This window comes from Budorcas taxicolor, chromosome 22 (genome assembly GCF_023091745.1).
Source record: "Budorcas taxicolor isolate Tak-1 chromosome 22, Takin1.1, whole genome shotgun sequence".
Lineage (NCBI taxonomy): Eukaryota > Metazoa > Chordata > Mammalia > Artiodactyla > Bovidae > Budorcas > Budorcas taxicolor.
In genome coordinates, this window is record NC_068931.1 from 8,053,276 (window position 1) to 8,070,317 (window position 17,042).

Consider the following 17,042-nt stretch of genomic DNA (forward strand, 5'->3'; position numbering starts at 1 on the left):
CCCAATCCCGAACCCCCCTCCCACCTGAGCTTGGCAGGTGGATTCTTTACCAGCTGAGCCACAAGGGAAGTCACAAGGTCAGCCACGAGGTCAGCACAGGCTATCTTAAATACAGCTGAAAGATGTGAAGAGTCTGAAAGCTGTAAGAAGTTAAAAGTTGAGATTGTCCACTTAATATGCACTCTTTTGTGTTATCTGAAGTCTAAGAATAAGTATGCGTGTGTGTCTGTGTGTGGGTAGGTGGGTGTGGCATGCTAGCCTCCCTTACTTTCCGTATACCATGCAGATTCTGAATCAATAGGAAAACAGCTGACAGCACTAGACAAAGATGATTAATGCAAAGAATTTAATCAATAATCACTTATCTTAGCAACACACGTTATACCTTTAAAAATTATTTGCAGGGTACACAGTGGTGGTTTAGTCACTAAGTTGCGTCCGACTCTTGCGACCCCACGGACACAAGAACCCATCAGGCTCCTCTGTCTGTGGGATTCTCCAGGCAAGACTGCTGGAGTGCATTGCCATTTCCTTCTCTAGAGGAACTTCCTGATCCAGGGATTGAACCCAGGTCTCCTGCATTGCTGCTGCTGTTAAGTCGCTTCAGTTGTGTCCAACTCTGTGTGACTCCATACACGGCAGCCCACCAGGCTCCCCCATCCCTTGGATTCTCCAGGCAAGAACACTGGAGTGGGTTGTCATTTTCTTCCTTCTCCAATGCATGAAAGTGAAAAGTGAAACTGAAGTTGCTCAGTCATGTCCGACTCTTAGTGATCCCATGGACTGCAGCCTACGAGTCTCCTCTGTCCATGGGATTTTCCAGGTAAGAGTACTGGAGTAGGGTGCCATTGCCTTCTCCGTCCTGCACTGCAGGCAGATTCTTTACCAACTGAGCTACAAGGGAAGCCCCTGCAGGGTATATGAACTGGGCAAACTCCAGGATGATGAGGGACAGGGGAGCCTGGCGAGCTGCAGTCCATGGAGTTGCGAAGGGTCAGACACGACTTGGCGACTGAATAAAACCATGCCCAGTATATTAACAATGCATATATATGGCACCTAGAAAAATGGTATTAATGAACCCATTTGCAGGGAAGGGATGGAGATGGAAAGAACGGCTTTGTGGATACAGTAGGGGAAGGAAAGAACCGAACATGGAGAAAGAAGCATGGACATATATACACCACAATGCATAAAACAGACAGCTGGTGAGAAGTTGCTGTGTAACACAGGAAGCCCATATAGGCGCCCTGTGACGGTCTGGAAGGGTGGACTGCGGAGGGGAGGGTGGCTCAGCAGTGATGATATATATGTAATTACGGCTGAATTGTGCTGTTGTACCGCAGCAACCATGACAACATTATAAAGCAATTTTCCTCCAATTAAAGAAAAAATAAACAATTCGCACAAATGTTTGTTCTTAGCTAGTCTCAGAGTAAATAAGACCAAGCTGTTTGAAGAGTCAAGAAAACCTTCAAGGACAAGTAGCAATTTTGAATGTCAAGAAATATGCTGTGGTCGGGACTGAGCAGTGGGTCTTCTCTTGGTGATGGGACCCCACAAAACCACCATGAGCCACGAATGATACAATAATTTATGACATCAATTCTGCACACATGTGCGTCTCATTGCTTAGGAGTAATTTCAAACGGAATCCAAACCCATCATTGATAACATATTAAAATAATGTTTCTGATGAAAAAGAAATGGTAGAATTTAACTTTGAAATGCCTTAAGGAGAAACCCCTGAATCTGTAATAACAAATCTTTCATAAAGGAATGATTGTAATCTGAATGTATTAATGACTTCAAGCATGTATCAGGAAGTTAAAGTTTTGTTTACATGAAGAGATGTTATGATTAAAAACTGTGGAAGGACAGTTTTACAAGATAACATTGTTTTAAAAAATACTTGCATTAGCTAAACCAACAAATACTTTCCCTGCATGTAGTGAAATGAACAGGTGTCCTGTCTAACAAACAGATGTGTCCCTAAAGCAATTCTAGTGCTCAAGGGAGAGGATACACATTGATTAACAAGCACTCTTAGTCTTCAGCATGAGATTTTTACGGATTACTTCTAGTTATTTCAGGGCGGATCTTGAAATGGGATTATCATATTTATGGAAGAGGTCCATTGATTAGGAAGCGACAAAACTGGGGAATGCCAGTAACAACCTGTGCCAATCTGTGTGTGTGTGTGTGTGTGTGTGTGTGTGTGTGTGTGTGTTGGCAGCATGCATACACATATTCACTGGGATTTTTGAGCTACCAATAGTTGAGGCTGCAATTTTGACATTCTGTTGAGATTTATGCCTTCCGCATTGTCCTATGGTATAAATCACTATCTTACAAAGTTGTAGCTAGAGTTCAATGGGCCAAAAGAAATGGAGGAAAAATGCTGTTATCTGGACTTGGCGAAGCATTTTAAAGAAAGTGTATGAAGACTGGAAGAGGTGGAAGGAATGGCTATGTCCATGGCCTTGGGAGTCAGGGAGAAATTCTCCCACGTGGAAGGTGTTTCCTGGGGAAAAGAAATCCTCCCAGCTAGGATTTTCCTTTGAAAGCTTAATATGGAAGAGTCTCAATGTGTGTGTGAGTATGTGAGTGTGTGTGTGAGTATGTGTGTGTGTGTATGAGTGTGTGTGTATGTGTGTGTGAGTGTGTGTGATGTCTGCCAGTTTCCTTTAGGGTACCATGTACTTTCAGGAAGTCATTTAAATGGATCAAACACTACCTTCTCTAACTATTACTATATACTAAAAGCACATATAACCCGTTGTATGAATTTAGGATTATTTAAAAAGCACTGGATGATATTATAACTTTAGGTCTTCTCTAAACTATATGCAGGAATTAATTTTTGATTTCTTTATTTTTACTTGTGCTTAAACAAACAGATCTGTGCTTTTTTTTTTAAAATCTAAGCATGAGTTAGTCTTTATTTTATATTGTCTCCTGTAACCATCATGATAACACCATAAATCAGTTTATTTTCACACAGTAGCAAACTGAAATTAGAAGTGACTAAGGAACCTGATCTATTTAAGGGGTGTAGCCCACATTCAAGTTGCATCCTAAAGAGTTTACTTACTAGGCTAAATCTGCTTGTGCTTCTTACACAGCTCTTGCTATTTAATTCTGTGTTTATCCTATCCTAAAAAATTTATATTAAAATTTTACCTTTATATAGTAGGTAAATTACTTTGACATTATTATCAAATCAGCAATACAAATTATAATAATCAAAAGAGTACATTATCTATTTGGATAGGAACCATATACAACCCCAGATTTTTAAGGTAAAAGCATATAATTCACACTAAACAAGTTGCACACAGCAATGACTCCACCCACAGGCCTAATTTATTCACTTTCTTCATATTTTCTGTACGTAGTACTTGACGAATGTTTATTGGTAAAGAGTTTTTTCCTTCCTCTCTCAAACAGAATGAGCAGCATATTTTAAGCAATATGATTATGGATGTTCTGTACTTAGCACAGTTCTCAGAAAATAAGTCAGAGAGATGAAATCCAAGGAAGTGTGGGAAAGAAACTGAAATATCAAAAGTAAGCTAGAAAAAGAGTCACAGGAATGCCTTCATGACTTTCTGAAACTAGCAACATGGGCAAAATTTGCGCCTGTATATGTTCATGATTAGTTAGTAGGGGAAAAACATTTTTTTCAGTTCAGCAAAAAACAAAAAGCAATGATTTTTAATGGTCTATAAGATATGATGGTTATCAGAACATTATTATATATAATGAAGTCACCATCAGTGTTATCTTGACATATTTTTACCTGTGCTGTCTACTGTATAACCACAGATTATTCCAGAATTTCTTTTAACAACTAGTGTCAAGCTTCACCAATATCCCTCATTATTTTTAAAAACACTAGTCATTAGAAATTAATAACATTGGAAAGTTTCTATTTTCATACCACTAGATATTCCAGTGATGATAGTTCATTTTAAAAATGGAGGGGAAAAAGCTCGTTACACTACTCTGATTGCATTATTCAGAGGCTTTAGACAAGAAGATGCAGCATAAATTCTTAAGAGACATCAGAAAAGTTAAATTAGAGAATAGTACAGTAATATGTCACATAAACCTCAATTCTGTTATCTACACTCTGAGTTTTCAAGCATTCTACTTCCTCAGGTGTAGTACAGACTTCCCTTGTGGCTCAGCTGGTAAAGAATCCACCTGCAAGGCCGGAGACCTGGGTTCAATCCCTGGGTTGGGAAGTTCCCCTGGAGAAGGGAAAGGCTACCCACTGCAGTATTCTAGCCTAAGAATTCCATGGACTGTATAGTCCACAGGGTCGCAAAGAGACAGACATGACTGAGGGTCTTTCATTTTCACTTTCAGGTGTAGTATGGAAGTGTAGTATGAAATTAGAAGTGGTCAAATAGGAGATGGCAAGAGCGAACATCAACATTTTAGGAATCAATGAACTAAAATGGACTGGAATGGCTGAATTTAACTCAGATGACTATTATATCTACTACTGTGGGCAAGAATCCCTTAAAAGAAATGGAGTAGCCATCACAGTCAACAAAAGAGTCCAAAATGCAGTACTGGATGCAATCTCAAAAACAACAAAATGATATCTGTTTCCAGGCAAACTATTCAATATCTACATGGTAATCCAAGTCTATGCTGCAACCAGCAATGCTGAAGAAGCTGAAGTTGAATGGTTCTATGAAGACCTACAAGACCTTCTAGAACTAACACCCCCAAAAGATGTCCTTTTTATATAGGGGACTGGAATGCAAAAGTAGGAAGTCAAGAAATACCTGAAGTAACAGGCAAATTTGGCCTTGGAGTACAGAATGAAGCAGGGTAAAAACTAACAGAGTTTTGCCAAGAGAACGCACTGGTCATAGCAAACACCCTCTTCCAACAACACAAGAGAAGACTCTACACATGGACATCACCAGATGGTCAATACCAAAATCAGATTGATTATATTCTTTGCAGCCAAAGATGGAGAAGCTATATAGAGTCAGCACAAACAAGACTGGGAGCTGACTGTGGCTCAGATCATGAACTCCTTATTGCCCAAATCAGACTTAAATTGAAGAAAGTAGGGAAAACCACTAGACCATTCAGGTATGAACTAAATCAAATCCCTTACAACTTAACAGTGGAAGTGACAAATAGATTCAAGGGATTAAATATTATAGAGTGCCTGAAGAACTATGGATGGAGGTTCCTGACACTGTACAGGAGGCAGTGATCAAGACTATCCTCAAGAAAAAGAAATGCAAAAAGGCAAAATGGTTGTCTGAGGAGGCCTCACAATTAGCTGAGAAAAGAAGAGAAGCAAAAGGCAAAGAAGAAAAGGAAAGATATAGCCATTTAAATGCAGAGTTCCAAACAATAGCAAGGAGAGATAAAGCCTTCCTCAGTGATCAGTGCCAAGAAATAGAGGAAAACAATAGAATGGGAAAGACTAGAGATCTCTTCAGGAAAATTAGAGGTACCAAGGGAACTTCTCATGCAAAGATGGGCATGATAAAGGACAGAAATGGTATGGACCTAACAGAAGCAGAAGATATTAAGAAGAGGTGGCAAGAATACACGGAAGAACTATACAAAAAAGATTTTCATGACCCAGATAATCACAATGGTGTGATCACTCTCCCAGAGCCAGACATCCTGGAATGCAAAGTCAAGTGGGCCTTAGGAAGCATCACTACAAACAAAGCTAGTGGAGGTGATGGAATTCCAGTGGAGCTATTTCAAATCCTGAAAGATGATGCTGTGAAAGTGCTGCACTCAATATGCCAGCAAATTGGGAAAACTCAGCAGTGGCCACAGGACTGGAAAAGGTCAGTTTTCATTTCAATCCCAAAGCAAGGCAATGCCAAAGAATGCTCAAACTACTGCACAACTGCACTCATTTCACATGTTAGCAAAGTAATGCTCAAAATTCTCCAAGCCAGGCTTCAACAGTACATGAACTGTGAACTTCCAGACGTTCAAGCTGGATTTAGAAAAGGCAGAGGAACCAGAGATCAAATTTCTAGTATCCGTTGGATCACTGAAAAAGCAAGAGAATTCCAGAAAATCATCTATTTCTGCTTTATTGACTATGCCAGAGCCTTTGATTGTGTGGATCACAACAAACAGAAAATTCTGAAAGAGATGGGAATACCAGACCACCTGACCTGCTTCCTGAGAAATCTGTATGCAGGTCAGGAAGCAACAGTTAGAACCGGACATGGAACAACAGACTGGTTCCACTGGGAAAGGAGTAGGTCACCGCTGTATATTGCCATCCTACTTATTTAACTTATAAGCAGAATACATCATGAGAAATGCTAGACTGGATGAAGCACAGTCTGGAATCAAGATTGTTGGGAAAAATATCAATAACCTCATATATGCAGATGACATCACCCTTCTGACAAAACAAAGAACTAAAGGGCCTCTTGATGAAAGAGAAAGAAGAGAGTGAAAAAGTTCCTTAAAACTCAACATTCAGAAAACTAAGATCATGGCATCTAGTCCCATTACTTCATCAAATAGATGGGGAAACTGGAAACAGTGAGAGACTTTATTTTTGGGGGCTCCAAAATCACTGCAGATGGTGACTGCAGCCATGAAATCAAAAGATGCTTGCTCCTTGAAAGAAAAGTTATGACCAACCTAGACAGCTTATTACAAAGCAGAGACATTACTTTGCCAACAAAGGTCGGTCTAGTCAAAGCTACGGTTTTTCCAGTAGTCATGTATGGATGTGAGAGTGGGACTATAAAGAAAGCTGAGTACCAAAGAATTGATGTATTTGAACTGTGGTGTTGGAGAAGATCCTGGGACTGCAAGGAGATCCAACCAGTCCATCCTAAAGGAAACCAGTCCTGAATATTCATTGGAAGGAATGATGCTGAAGCTGAAACTCCAATACTCTGGCCACCTGATGTGAAGAACTGACTCATTGGAAAAGACCCTGATGCTGGGAAAGATTGAAGGCGGGAGGAGAAGGGGATGATGGAGGATGACATGTTGGATGGCATCACTGACTTGATGGACTTGAGTGAGTAAACTCCAGGAGCTGGTGATGGACAGGGAGGCCTGGCGTGCTACAGTTCATTGGGTTGCAAAGAGTCGGACATGACTGAGCAACTGAAATGAAGTGAACTGTTGCTGTGGACTGAACTGTGTCTCCCTAAATTCACAGGTTTAAGCCCTAACTGCCAAGGTGATAGGATAGGAGATGGAGACTTTGGGAGTAATTAAGTTTAGAGGAATCATAAGGATGGGGTCCTCATAATGAATGAGCACCCTTCTAAGGAAGGATAGGAGACAGCTTGTTCTTCTCTCCCTCTACCATATGGGTCCACAGCAAGAGCTTGGCCTTCAAAGCTGTGAGGAATTAACTCCTGTTGTCCGAGCCACCCAGTCTGTGGTATTTTGTTATGGCAGCCTGAGCAAAGATATACTATTCTCCATATTCCCTAAAATCTACTGAAAATCAACATAAGCCAAGATTGTTTATTTAGACTCCAAATCTATGACAATGCTTTAAGAAGAAATGTAGGACTACTACTGTCCATTCAAAACCTTATGTACAGTGAGTTAATGTATTGATTATTTATTGAAATAAAGGACAATATCATAGAGCAAGAATGTAGGGGACCTGAGCTGTACCTTAGCATTTTTCTAGGTGGTATGCAGTCTTGAGACAGATCCTTAATAGCTGAGGTTGATCAGTACACTTTCCTTTAAAGGATTGGTCTGATGTACCCCAGTGTTCATAGCAGCATTATTTATACAGCTAGGATATAGCAGCAACCTCAATGTCCAACAACATGAATGGATAAAGCAGCTATAGGACATATATACAATGGAATATTACTTAGCAATAAAAAGGAATGCATTTGAGTCAGTTCTAGTGAGGTAGATGAACCTAGAGCCTGTTATACAGAATGAAGTAAGTCAGAAAGAGAATAATAGTATAGTACCGGATACATATGCAATCTAGAAAGATAGTAATGATGAACATATTTGCAGGGCAGGAACAGAGACATAGACATACAGAACAGACTTTGGACACAGTGAGGGATGGAGGGGTTGGAGCAAATTGAGAGACTAGCATTGAAACATATTCATCACCATATGTAAAACAGAGAGCTAATGGGAAGTTGCTGTCTAATACGGGTGTTTGTCCCACAACTCATCCTGGTGGTCTGTGACAACCTGAAGGGGTGGGATGGGGTGGGGGCTGGGGGGGAGGTTCAAGAGAGAGGGGGCATATGTATACAAGTGGCTGATTCACGCTGTTGTACAGCAGAAGCCAACAGAATATTGTAAAGCGATTATCCTCCAATTAAAACTTTTTTTTTTTATTTAAAAGATTGGTCCCAAACATTTCTGAGATCCTTTCAGTTTCAAAGTTCGACAACTCCCCGTGCACTTTAAAGGGAAGGACGGAGCTGCACACTTACCGTTCTGCTCCCTCTGCACGCCTGCCGCCAGGAGATCGGGCTCCCCGAGGCTGATGTCATTGAGTCGGGTCCCCAGACACTCCATGCAGAGGTGTTTGCACCACTCCTCAGCCTCCAGCTCTGAAAAGAAGCACAGGCCATCAGAGTCAGGCGAGGCTGCCTGGGAAGGATGGAGAGGACTGCTTCCTGAACCAACTACCCAGGCAAGTGGTGAGCCTTAAAAATCCACTTTAAGAAAGCTAGAAAGCTGTATTCAAGAAGTGAAATAAAACAGTCTCCATGACTGTTGCCCATGATTTGACATTATAACATTATGCATCTATTGTATCTTAAAGATATTTTAAGTTATCCCTATGTAATTTACGGAGAAGGCAATGCCACCCCACTCTAGTACTCTTGCCTGGAAAATCCTATGAGTGAAGGACCTGGTAGGCTGCAGTCCATGGGGTCACTAAGAGTCGGATACGACTGAGCAACTTCCCTTTTACTTTTCACTTTCATGCATTGGAGAAGGAAATGGCAACCCACTCCAGTGTTCTTGCCTGGAGAATCCCAGAGACGGGGGAGCCTGGTGGGCTGCCGTCTATGGGGTGGCACAGAGTCGGACACGACTGAAGTGACTTAGCAGTATGTAATTTATCTTATTTATAAAGAATAGACTGAGAAGATTTGTTTACTATCCAGTATACTTAAGATTGATTTAGTTTGAGGAGAGAACGCACTTAATTTAAATATTAAATATAAAAATTATGAAGTATATAATATTTAATTAAATATAAAGTAAAAATACGTAAGTGAAAAGCTGGAAAATGTCAAACTAAATGTGTGAATGTCTTCCTGAATGTAACGTTGGTTTGTGCAAACGGAAGGTCTGATCTTTGAGCCATTCTGAACTGCAGTGGATCACAGTGGATCAACAAAAGAATGTGACCATTTTTGTTCCTACAAACATCAGAAGTTTGTAAAGTAAGGGCCATCCTTACTTTAAAAACTTAGGGATAGGATATTGAAAATAACTTTCCCCTTTCAGTTCAGTTCAGTCGCTCAGTCGTGTCCGACTCTTTGCGACCCCTTGAATCGCAGCACGCCAGGCCTCCCTGTCCATCACCAACTTCTGGAGTCCCCTTTAGAAAGCTACAATTGCCTAAAGATATTAATTAGATCACTCTTTACTGCCATTACTCTGCAACTTCTCTGTATCTGTGTTTTTCCTTTGCTGAAAACATGAGAGTATCTCACACCTCACTGAATCTTGTAGTATCAAATGCTTCCACAAACATGGATGAATTTGAACCTAATATAAGACCTAGGTGGGCGAGATGGTTAAGGATTAGTGGCATACCTATCTCATATCCTAGCATGGATCAGCACCAAAACAGAATTGGAAGCAAAGAGTTCTAACTATTTTTGTATCCAAAACAGTATGAGGTTAGAAATTTGGGGCCAAGCCCTCTAATCAATTCACAGAAATTGAATAAGAGCTTTCCATTGACATCTGCCTAGAGAATAGAACTCTGTGGGAGACTGTGGGTTCTTTTTACTTTCTAACAATATTCCATGGTCTTGATGAAAGGGGAATTTCTGATTTTTTCATGTAGCATAATTCTGTACTATAGCCATTTAATATAGATTTCCTTTAAAGTTCTTGCTGCTCTCCGTGGATCACATTCCAGCCCTTGACTTGGCATTTTAAATCCCCATAACAACGTCATCTGTGACAAGGTTTCTTGACTCAAGGGATGTAAGCACCAACTTCTCTGCTCCACGGCCAATGCCATCAAACCTGGCTAACACTTTCATCCTGTGCTGGGTCACTCTGCCTTAGCATCAAGAACGAGTTTGACCAATGAGATGTCAAGTGAAATTTGTCATTTATTTTTACTTTTATCAAGACCATGGAATATTGTTAGAAAATAAAAAGAACACACAATCTCCCACAGAGCACTATTCTCATAAAAACAATAGTTCCCATGTTCCAATCACAAAAGTGATTTTTCTTCACAAAAGGTATGGTTAGTATCCTTTAGGGATGGTTCTCTGTGATGTTAGTCACTGTGCCTGCCTACATCAAGGAGAAAGTAGATTCTCATGTGGCCTGGTTTGGGTGATGGGCTTTTCCTCAGGAATATAGAAATAAATCTAGAAAATAAACCTTCTCATTCACTCTATGATGTTTAGTTGCTAAACTGTGTCTGACTCTGCAACTTCATGGACTGTAGCCCACCAGGCTCCACTGTCCATGGAATTCTCAGGCAAGAATTCTGGAGTGGGTTGCCACTGCCTTCTCCAGGGGATCTTCCCCACCCAGGGATTGAACCTGTGTCTTCTGCACTGGCAGGCAGAGTCTCTACCACTGAGCCACCAGGGAAGCCCAGGGCTACTATAATGACAAAAAGGCATTGCTGAGACTCACAGCTTTCTAAAAAACCCTTTTTCTTCTAGAAACAGAATGCCAGCATTCATAGAAAAAATTTATAGAAGCAACAGCAGCACATATTGAAAATAATTTTTATTAGGTATATGAGTTTTGACTTATATAATTTATGAAAGTTTTGAAAGCTTCTCTAACAACGATCAGAATCTCAAGCCAATTTCCATGACATGTCTCTAGAAGTCCTTGACGTTTCTGGGAACGACACAACATGACTCCAGCTTTTTCTTTTTACATTTCAATGTTTTCAATGTTTCTCAGAACTATAATACTTTAAATCACCAGTGAAGTCACATGCAGGTAACACCTCATCTGCAGGACTACCTGGTAGTATTTCCAGGACCCCAAAGACAGAAAGAAGAGTATCTACTATGCTATTTGAGGTAAAAATAAGAGTGTTAAATATGACAAGGCATCTTTGCACCAATGTTCCTTTTAATGTTTCTGGCCTCATGGTCCAGTGGTTCGTGGGGTGTGGTGCTAGGATTCTCATTATCAAGATTTCCTGGGAGTTTGTTGAAACTGGAGATCTCCCCATTCCAGTCCTTGCTTGTTTGTTTAGTCCCTCAGCTGTGTCTGAATCTTTGCGACTCTTTGAGGGCAGGAGGAGGAGGGGACAGCAGAGGATGAGATGGTTGGATGGTATCACTGACTCGTGGACGTGAGTCTGAGTAGGCTCCGGCAGTTGGTGATGTACAGGGAGGCCTGGCGTGCTGCAGGCTATGGGGTTGCGAAGAGTTGCACATGGCTGAGTGACTGAACTGAACTGAACTGAACTGAGGGCTGTGGCTGAGCCTGGAGGAGCGGGGCTCTAGGACCTAGGCTGAGCAGCAAGCAGGGAACCTGTTCAGGGACTTGCAGGGTGAGCAGCAAAAGGTGGGTGTGTGCGAGTGCGTGTGTTGGTGTGTGTCTTTGTGTGAGTGTGTATCAGTGCATGTGAGTGTGTCTAAGTGTCTATCAGTGCACGTGAGTGTGTATATGAGTGTGTCAGTGAGTATTTGTGGGAGTGAGTGATGAGTGAGTCCGTGGGTCTACATATCAGTATGTGAGTGCGTGAGGCATTTGTGTCAGAGTATGAGTAAGCATTGTCTGTCTGTGTGAGTGTGTGTCTGCACCAATGTGCTGGAGGAACCAGGCTGCATGGATGGTGGCCAGGACTGAAATGGGGAGGCAGGTCCAGGAGCCACACCGCTGCCCGTGACCAGCGCAGGTCAGCCCTGAGGTCACGGTCAAGTCTGAGAAGCAGTCGGCACTCCGGCCATCCTCTTCTGGGTTGTGTTTGGCTCAGATCAGCCCCAAACGTGCACGTCATGTCAAAAGTTTTCACCTTTGTAGGCTGCACACTTGATCTAACAGTCTTGTTGCAGACAAGTACATTTGTTTGGGAATTATACAAGGCTTTGCGGTTTAAAATCTGTTTTCGATGGTCACCTTTCAAATAATTATAGCTATGCTTTTTATTTGTTCTTTCTTAGGCAAATGCTCTATATTGAAGTCCTTTAATATCTTTTATTGCATGTTAATTTACTTTGTCCCATCATTATTTAACTAGCGTTTTTCTCCCAGTTAACCTTACATCATTCACCTTTCACAGAACTGAGCAGATTAAATACAAGGGCAATAATCTCAACCCACTGCATTTTAAAATAATTATTTTCCCATATATTCAGTGCCCTTTGTCTTCGTTTTATCTTTCAAACATCTATCTTGCTCTATACATAGTGTGTGAATAATGAAATTTCTTTGTGGAGAAATAAAGGCAGAAAATGTTCTACAACGTTTTCTGCATTTTCTTCTTCATGGTGGAAGTGCTTTTTCATTTACATGTCTTTTTTGGGTAGCCTGCAGCTATGTTCAAATTCTTAATTCAGATAAATAACTTTTCTCTGGCACAGAAACCTCAATAGCATTTTCATTATGTATAGGATTAGTTAAATAGAGAAATCTGGCAATTTCCAAAACAGAAAAGCTGAAAGATGTTTATGAATAACACGACAAATAGGAGAGAAGAGAGACTAAACTAACTGAGTGAATTATGAGACAAATGGGTTATTGATTGTAGGGAAAATGACAATCAGCAGTCCTGCAAAGGAGAGATACAGTCATAGACGGATGGCCACTCCTGAGTGTCTTCCCATCACTTCTTTTTAGAATTCTGGGGAAAGTACAGTCATATTCCTCTGCATAAGAGGAGGTCTTTACACCAGACTCTTAATAAATACTTACTGAATAAATGATTAAATTTAAGCTTAATTACTTTCACTAAATTTAGGCCTTAGGATAATGACATGAGCGTTAAATGATCCAAAAGGAGCTTCGAAAACAGTGAAAAATTTTCTCCCACGTATACAGAAAACAGGCTGTCAGCTAAAATCATATAGCAGAATTAAAAATAGCACCAACTCAGTCTCATGGTAATTTATTGTAAGATGCAGGCAAGACTAGCTTTATGTGGAAATAATAAATTAGTCCTCATTAAATCTGGCTTTTATCAAAAATCTTAGCAAAATGTAGGTAAAATAATACTGCTTTGTCTTCAGCAAAATCAGGAACTTTTAAGTATATGTAATTTTTATCTGCTGGGCAGATTTTCTATAATTCGGTGATAAATGTTTTTTTTGTGTGTGTGTTATTAAAGTCTTCCTCAGTTCAGTTCAGTTCAGTCACTCAGTCATGTCCGACTCTTTGCGACCCCATGAATCGCAGCACGCCAGGCCTCCCTGTCCATCACCAACTCCCGGAGTTCACTCAGACTCACGTCCATTGAGTCAGTGATGCCATCCAGCCATCTCATCCTCGGTCATCCCCTTCTCCTCCTGCCCCCAATCCCTCCCAGCATCAGAGGCTTTTCCAGTGAGTCAACTCTTCGGATGAGGTGGCCAAAGTACTGGAGCTTCAGCTTTAGCATCATTGCTTCCAAAGAAATCCCAGGGCTGATCTCCTTCAGAATGGACTGGTTGGATCTCCTTGCAGTCCAAGGGACTCTCAAGAGTCTTCTCCAACACCACAGTTCAAAAGCATCAAGTCTTCAGCGCTCAGCCTTCTTCACAGTCCAACTCTCACAACCATACATGACCACAGAAAAAACCATAGCCTTGACTAGACAGACCTTAGTTGGCAAAGTAATGTCTCTGCTTTTGAATACACTATCTAGGTTGGTCATAACTTTTCTTCCAAGGAGTAAGTGTCTTTTAATTTCATGGCTGCAATCACCATCTGCAGTGATTCTGGAGCCCCCAAAATAAAGTCTGACACTGTTTCCACTGTTTCCCCATCTATTTCCCATGAAGTGATGGGACTGGATGCCATGATCTTCATTTTCTGAATGTTGAGCTTTAAGCCAACTTTTTCACCCTCCTCTTTCACTTTCATCAGGAGGTTTTTTAGCTCCTCTTCATTTTCTGCCATAAGGGTGGTGTCATCTGCATATCTGAGGTTATTGATATTTCTCCCAGCAATCTTGATTCCAGCTTGTGTTTCTTCCAGTCCAGCGTTTCTCATGATGTATTCTGCATAGAAGTTAAATAAGCAGGGTGACAATATACAGCCTTGACGGACTCCTTTTCCTATTTGGAACCAGTCTGTCGTTCCATGTCCAGTTCTAACTGTTGCTTCCTGACCTGCATACAGATTTGTCAACAGGCAGGTTAGGTGGTCTGGTATTCCCATCTCTTTCAGAATTTTCCACAGTTTATTGTGATCCACACAGTCAAAGGCTTTGGCATAGTCAATAAAGCAGAAATAGATGTTTTTCTGGAACTCTTGCTTTTTTGATGATCCAGTGGATGTTGGCAATTTGATCTCTGGTTCCTCTGCCTTTTCTAAAACCAGCTTGAACATCAGGGAGTTCACGGTTCATGTATTGCTGCAGCCTGGCTTGGAGAATTTTGAGCATTACTTTACTAGCATGTGAGATGAGTGCAATTGTGCGGTAGTTTGAGCATTCTTTGGCAGTGCCTTTCCTTGGGATTGGAATGAAAACTGACCTTTTCCAGTCCTGTGGCCACTGCTGAGTTTTCCAAATTTGCTGGAATATTGAGTGCAGCACTTTTACAGCATCATCTTTCAGGATTTGAAACAGCTCCACTGGAATTCCATCACCTCCACTAGCTTTGTTCATAGTGATGCCTTCTAAGGCCCACTTGACTTCACATTCCAGGATGTCTGGCTCTACGTGAGTGATCACACCATCATGATTATCTGGGTCGTGAAGATCTTTTTTGTACAGTTCTTCTGTATATTCTTGCCACCTCTTCTTAATATCTTCTGCTTCTGTTAGGTCCATACCATTTCTGTCCTTTATCAAGCCCATCTTTGCATGAAATGTTCCCTTGGTATCTCTAATTTTCTTGAAGAGAAAACTTAGTCTTTCCCATTCTGTTCTTTTCCTCTATTTCTTTGCATTGATCACTGAAGAAGGCTTTCTTATCTCTTCTTGCTATTCTTTGGAACTCTGCATTCAGATGCTTATATCTTTCCTTTTCTCCTTTGCTTTTTGCCTCTCTTCTTTTCACAGCTATTTGTAAGGCCTCCCCAGACAGCCATTTTGCTTTTTTGCATTTCTTTTCCATGGGGATGGTCTTGATCCCTGTCTCCTGTACATTGCCATGAACCTCAGTCCATAGTTCATCAGGCACTCTATCTATCAGATCTAGGCCCTTAAATCTATTTCTCACTTCCACTGTACAATTATAAGGGATTTGATATAGGTCATACCTGAATGGTCTAGCGGCTTTCCCTACTTTCTTCAATTTAAGTCTGAATTTGGAAATAAGGAGTTCATGATCTGAGCCACAGTCAGCTCCTGGTCTTGTTTTTGTTGACTGTATAGAGCTTCTCCATCTTTGGCTGCAAAGAATAGAATCAGTCTGATTTTGGTGTTGACCATCTGGTGATGTCCATATGTAGAGTCTTCTCTTGTGTTGTTGGAAGAGGGTGTTTGCTATGACCAGTGCATTTTCTTGGCAAAACTCTATTAGTCTTTGCCCTGCTTCATTCCACATTCCAAGGCCAAATTTGCCTGTTACTCCAGGTGTTTCTTGACTTCCTACTTTTGCATTCCAGTCCCCTATAATGAAAAGGACAGCTTTTTTCAGAGCTGGCGCACTGAGCGCAGGTGGTTGCAAGCCGGTGCACTGAGCACGGCCGAGAGGAGCTACCCCATGTCCGAGGTCAGGGGCAGCAGCCTAGAGTGACAGGCTGCGACGGTGCAGAAACGGCCAAGAGGAGCTACCCTGCGTCCGAGGTCACTGGCACCCGGGAGGAGCTACCCCGTGTCCAAGGTCATGGGCGGCGACCAGGAGGAGACACCCTGCGTCCGAGGTCAGGGGCGGCAGCCGAGAGTATCTACCCCACGTCCTAGGTCAGTGGTGGCCGGGAGGAGACACCCGGCTTCTGAGGTCAGGGGCGGCAGCTGGAGGAGCTACCCCGTGTCAGAGGCCAGTGGTGGCTGGGAGGAGACACCCCGCGTCCGTCCGAAGTCAGGGGCGGCCGGGAGAAGCCACCTCACGCCCGAGGCCCGGGGTGGTGACCCTGAGGAGCCACCCTGAGCCCGAGGCCAGGGGCAGCAGCTAGGAGGAACCACCCAAGCCCGAGGCCAGGGCCAGCAGCCGGGAGGAGCATCCTGAGGAGTGGTGGCTATGCAGGCGCAGGAGGGCCTAGACGAGCTATCCCACGTTGAAGGTCAGGAACGGCGGGGGTAAGGAGATACCCCTCATCCAAGGTAAGGAGCAGCGGCTGTGCTTTCCTGGAGCAGCCGTGAAGAGATACCCCACGCCCAAGGTAAGAGAAACCCAAGTAAGGTGTTAGGTGTTGCAAGAGGGCATCAGAGGGCAGACACACTGAAACCATACTCACAGAAAACTAGTCAATCTAATCACACTAGGACCACACCCTTGTCTAACTCAATGAAACCAAGCCATGCCTGCGGGGCAACCCATGATGGGTGGGTCATGGTGGAGAGGTCTGACAGAATGTGGTCCACGGGAGAAGGGAATGGCAAGCCACTTCAGTATTCTTGCCTTGAGAACCCCATGAACAGTATGAAAAGGCAAAATGATAAGATACCGAAAGAGGAACTCCCCAGGTCATTAGGTGCCCAATATGCTACTGGAGATCAGTGGAGAAATAACTCCAGAAAGAATGAAGGGATG

General features: G+C 42.2%; 1 protein-coding gene across 1 annotated transcript in view; it reads right to left on the reverse strand.

Moving 5' to 3' along the window:
- Positions 1–17,042, reverse strand: part of DOK6 (docking protein 6) — a 391,087-nt gene that overhangs the window by 149,695 nt on the left and 224,350 nt on the right. Inside the window, exon 4 of the mRNA XM_052660529.1 lies at positions 8,460–8,579. Within this exon, the coding sequence (XP_052516489.1) occupies positions 8,460–8,579 (120 nt within the window). The remainder of the gene's footprint in view (positions 1–8,459; positions 8,580–17,042) is intronic.